Below are 5689 nucleotides of genomic sequence, written 5' to 3'. Positions count from 1 at the left end.
AGGCTGTTGTGGATGATTCAAAGCTTGTTCAAAGCGTTTCCAAGCAAACATCATCATTAAACTTGGAATTAGTCATGCAAGCCGTGCATGCAGTCACTTTTCTTTTGATGTGACAAGAGTTTGTGCAGGAGCAGTGGGTGATGCCCCCTGTGCTAATCAATGCTAAAAGTTTAACAGGTTGTTTTTCTTATTAAAACTACTACTAGAGACAGAGACAGCATCTTATGTGAGTCTAACAGATGCCTTGATGAAACTGCTTCGTGCCACATAAATGAGAATATAACACAAGCTTCTGTATCAACAGGAAATAAAACATTTTTATTCATCATTTGTGTATATGAAGTTATATAACAACAGTCAGAAAACTCCACAGAGTGAATCACTACACAAAGTGAAACAAAACTGTAAAACACCTCGTCAAAAATGAAGGTATACACAGCAAATATAACTGTCAGCTGTTCGCCGTCACCGCGAGCGATATGGCAGGAAAAAACACCCCAAACAGTTCTACAAGATTACAGAGAAAAGTTCCACACACAAAATACTCAAGCAGGCAGTTGATATACACAAAGGCAACTAGGATCTTTCTACAGCATCAGATTCTAATACTTTACACAGCTTTGTTTTGGAAAGGTCATTGTGGCTTTTTGTCGGTGTCACTGGGAGAATCATGAGTTCTTTGTCACACAGAGAACATGATAAGGTATTTTACAAGGAGGAATTTGATTATACATGCATACTTTGGTAGGAAATCGTTATAAGAGGAGCATTGTGTTGCAGTGCAGGTAATGGCTTTTACTTTGTGGTTTTCCTTTTTTTTTTTAAACACGACTCACTGTCTGATGGGTCCTGCAATGCTGCCCATTACTGATACATTTCTACATATTATTTCTGTTTAATTTTCTTTTAGCTTTGATCATAATATAGTACAATGTTTGTATGCATATTGAATTGCTCAGGCCAGTTTTACAGAGCTTACCATGTACTCTAATTCATATTTCATTTAAAACTGAAGCTGTACTGGAATTCATGAATCAACACGTCAAAAAAAGCATCCCTCAGTTGGAGAAGGACTGGGATTGCAGCTGTACTAAAGCATATTTCGGTGGTCTTGGAATGCTATCAGACAAGGGAGGTTTTACCCCAGTGGGTTATGAAACAAATCCATAACAGTTGAAAAAATATAAACAAAGGGACTATGTTTTTAACAATAAAAAGTGCAAAGTATATCTAAACTCACGGTTAATCTACACCAACACAGTTCATACTGTACATTCAGAGTTTTGATCTCAATATAAAAGGAGTTGTGAATCAACAGGTCAGTTAATAAAAATTAAAAAAAAATCCATAATGAATATGAAGTAAGGATGATGAGATACAGTATATGCATGATAGATAGAATGGGATTTGTGGCTAAATTATCTTGTTCATGTCACTTTATATATATTCTACATATACATTTTTGACACGATTATGTAAATATATACATGGCATTTTGGCAAGGGGCAAGGCAAGGGAACATTTAAATGTGTAATCTGGTCTGGTAGCTAACTAATACTCCCTGAAACATCTGATGCTGGAACTGTGTGCAAGAAAGAGAAAACAAACCTGCGAAAAGGGAAGGAACCCTAAACAGAGGTCAACAGGTGTCAAGCTGAATCTACGTGTGCTGTGTCCTAACCATTTCACCGGAAAGGAGAAACATCTCTCTGGATTGGAATCATCCTTTAGGGTTAGAATCGTTTTTCTCGGGCGACGCCACCCACGTTAACACTATGGGATGAACATACAAGTATTGCACAGTGCTCAACAAAATGCTGTGTGAAGCAACCTGCTCTCATCCAGATAAAATGTCTTTCCGCCTTTTTTCCTGTGTGCAATCAGGCGACGCCACACTCTCTCTCTCTCTCTCCGCATGTAGAAGGGAAAATGGCATTAAATGCTACGACATCACTACAGAACAAACTGGTTTCGCTACTTACTGATAAGTCTACATCTCTAAGTACACACGGCAGTCACAGTGATACACAAAGCAGTCCTCAAAGACTCCTATGGAATGACAAGTAGCTTTTTCATAATAGTGCTATCAACTACACAATAACATTGAAAACATTTAGAAAGTCCTCCTGAAGCTAGTATATGCAAGAAAGTCCTCCAAGATAAGAGGCTTCATGGTTTTCATGGATTAAAACTTCCTAATCGGACCCGTAGTAAAGGACATGATGGACAAATCTGCCTATGCAGACCATTAACTTTTACGGTTATTTCGCGTTCCTTGGTGTAGTCCTGTGCCAACAAGAAAACAAAACCGATGTAACTGCTGTTGGCTGAAACGTGATGTGTCATCATAGCTTTCTTCTTTTTAATTAAGCTGACAAGCAGGCGGATTTCTGGCTCTCCCTGCAGGTGTCCTGAAACAATGCCAGCCAACAATCATCCAAAAATGGTTTCTAGAGAAGTCAACAAGCTAGTTCAAAGACATTCAGTGCAAAACAGCAGCCACATAAAAGTTACAACTGGCAGGAAAACATGGCTAGTTCTATTGTCACTGTGAGAAGGCAACACAAAGCAAAGACTGCGATTCAGGGCACCAGTGCAGCCAAAGACATTGTTCCCAATAAACCAGAACTACAACCACTAACAAGAGGGAGTGTGCATGAGGACACAAGTCAACTCCCTGAAAATGGCAGTGTTTAGACGCTTGCTTCACCTCTGTCAATATTACATTGACTCAAAGTTAAAACATTATTATTTCCCTCTCCTCTTATTGAAGGCAAGGGGATCTTAACAAGAGCTTCCCCTGGTGTCAGCAGATCCCCCCCCCAGCCCAGCCTTTAGTAAAGGTTGTTAAAAAAATCATGCAATTTACTAAAAATAGTCTAGACGTTGAATCGCTCTAAAAATAGTCCTCTTAAAACTAGAGTCGCAACTCATTTTTTAACTCCCTCTCAAAGATTGGACTCCGTCCTAACTGGGATAAACTACCAACAACGACGAGGCTGTTCAAATAAGCAGGTAACAAACATACTGTTAAACGAGCTTAAGGACACAATGGCTACAGCTTGGTGCTTTGTTTCACGTCGAGTCTGTTGGTGAGGGGTTAAGAAATGAATCTTTTCGGAGGCAATATTTTTCATGTTTGGAGAAAAACACAAGCCGGTAGAAGAGATGAGGACCTATTACATTTAGACAAAAAACTGGCATATATGGAGAAATGAAATGCTAACCTGTTTGTACTGACTACTGTTTTTGAACAGTGTGAATCAAGCTAAACATATAGGTCCTCTGAGAAAAAAAGGATAAGAAGTTGTAAGGAATCATGTGCTTCTATAATTTCCAGCAGCATAATTTTCCCCACGGAACCATAGTAGTTAATGGCCTTATAATTTGGAGTTTTTGTGTGTATATACTCATGTGTTGGTCTTTTCTGTGATGATCCTTTGCTGAACTTAAAACCAGACATTGTCCTTTACAATGTGAATATACAGTATTTCCACTAGCATCTTGCAGGTTGGAATTCATTTTTTTTCTGTAATGTAATAAGGTAATAAGGTAGAATTTTTAAATCCTGGGATATATAATATTGGCTTTCCTCTATATTTGCATTTACATAATTTAAAATAGAACATCTTATTAAAAACATCAAGATATACACAGATTAGGAAACGGGTAACAACATACAAACACATAAACTAGAAATCATTTTTGTCTGCATACTTATATATACAACTGTGGTACAATAAATTCTTTCAGTCATGCGCTAACTATACAGATCATATTGCTTAAAAGAAGGGGGCATTTGGTTGGGGCAGTTAAGGGCCTGGAGACATAAAAGAAAAAATGCTGGATCAGAGGGGAAAAAGAGAGAAAGCAAGAAACCTGATGGTGAAATGCTGCAGAGGTTTGAACAATTGTGTGTCAAATTAGGAGCGGTAAAGCTGGGAGGGGGGAGGAGAAGGAGGGGGGGGGGGGGGGGGGTGATGTGGATGGACCCATATATCACTGAGGTATTTACACATACTGGCTAAAGAGTACTACAAGGCAGGTGCTGAAAGGGCCCTGTCTATTTCTTGGTGGAGAGCTGAGCGTCCACCTCCTCCTCAGGCTTCAGCACGTGCCACTGAGCGATGGGTCTCCTGGGGTTGGCCAGCATGTCGGACCAGTGGCGCAGCTCCGTCCCTGAGCTATTGAGGCCCACAAAGACTTTGCCGATGGCATCGTTCTTGCCGATCTTGTCATAGTCCAGAACAGTTATAACAATTTGCACTTTCTGGAGAAAGAAAGGAGGGGGTAAAGGAGGGAGGCACAGAAGTAAATTCAGGTGTCATCAGCATATAGATGATTTACATACCATCTTTCGCCATATAATTCAGCCTCACAGTCACAAACAGTAGCTCTTGGTAAGTAAAAAGTTGGGAAGTTTCCTCTGCTGCCTAAAATTTGGTCAAACGATTTAGCCACCTAACCTGCTACACTGTATTACATTTTATGAACTAAATTAATCTACAATGCACTGAAATTTAGACAAATGACAAAAGACAGCAGAGACAACTAGGAAAACGCAGGCATTACATGACATTTATGATAGTTTAACACTCAGTGTTAGTGCTGTTGTGGACAAGAGAGTACAGTGTCAGTTGGCTAAAACTAGACGAAGGATTTTTATTAAAAGACTAAGACTTAAAATAAATCAAAATTAAGCATCATCTTGTAAAAGCCACGTTTGCTGCTATGAAACAGCAAATTGACAATTTTTTTCACAATCACACTGATCCAGATTTTGTTGTCAACAGCTACAGTCAATGCTGGGTTTCATCTTAAAATTGTGACTTTATTTCTGTTTTTGTCCTTCCTCCATCAGACTGGTCTCTTACATCTAATTTACAGTAAGAGAAAAGCTGCAGAAGCTTCTTTCGCTACAAATCCATTTTTTTTGTGCTACATTGTCACCGTCGCTGGCTCTGTGCAGCAAATTTTCCAGAGATTACCGGTCAGTCTGTTTGTTTGAAGAGTTCAATACAGTATTCGAGTTCCCCTAAGTGTCAGTTGTCTCCTTTGTCACATGAGCTGCTCCTGCTAATGACCCAGTTCTTCTATTTGTTCCAAATAAACCTGAAATGTATTGTTTTTGTGCAAAGGAAATCTACTGCATTGCAATGTGAGTAAAGCAGTATATTTAAAGTAAAATTACTAAAGAGTAGAACAATGCATGCATTTGTGCATTGAGCTACATGAAGCAGTTCCTGATGGCAGCACTGCAGAGGATGCGGTGCTCTTCAGGCGTTCATGTTGATTAACAGTAGCTGACACTCCAGCCCAGGCCTCAGTTATTTCCAGAGCCAAACATGGCAGAATGTTTGATTACTCAGAGGTCTAAGACTCAGCGTCAGCATGTGTTTATTCAAAGAGACACTGCAAGGAGGAGTGACCTGGGCGTGAATCTCTGGCAGGGAATATGAATGAGCGCACAAAGAGCCCTGATTAAGTTTCGATCCACTGGCACACTGAGATGAGGCTACAGACACCTGCATGAGCCACTGCTCTTAAAGAGCATACCTAATGTGCCATGTTATGAAATACAGAATAAGGTTACCAGCTGGCCAGTTAGGGTTAGCTGCTTTTAAAGGGGCAATTCACCTTCAAACAGCTCTTTGAAAGAAGACTGGAAATTATCAGGCTTCTCAGCAGG

At 39.7% G+C, this 5689-nt stretch overlaps 1 protein-coding gene across 1 annotated transcript in view; it reads right to left on the bottom strand.

Moving 5' to 3' along the window:
* Positions 1-3950: 3950 nt before the first annotated feature.
* The window catches only part of syt1a (synaptotagmin Ia), a gene marked incomplete at its 5' end in the record, with an annotated part of 40958 nt that continues 39219 nt past the window's right edge, over positions 3951-5689 (bottom strand). The window contains one exon of the mRNA XM_020613644.1: positions 3951-4270. Within this exon, the coding sequence (XP_020469300.1) occupies positions 4064-4270 (207 nt within the window). The remainder of the gene's footprint in view (positions 4271-5689) is intronic.

This window comes from Monopterus albus, unplaced genomic scaffold, assembly GCF_001952655.1.
Source record: "Monopterus albus unplaced genomic scaffold, M_albus_1.0 scaffold136.1, whole genome shotgun sequence".
NCBI lineage: Eukaryota > Metazoa > Chordata > Actinopteri > Synbranchiformes > Synbranchidae > Monopterus > Monopterus albus.
This window is presented reverse-complemented; position numbering and strand designations above follow the sequence as displayed.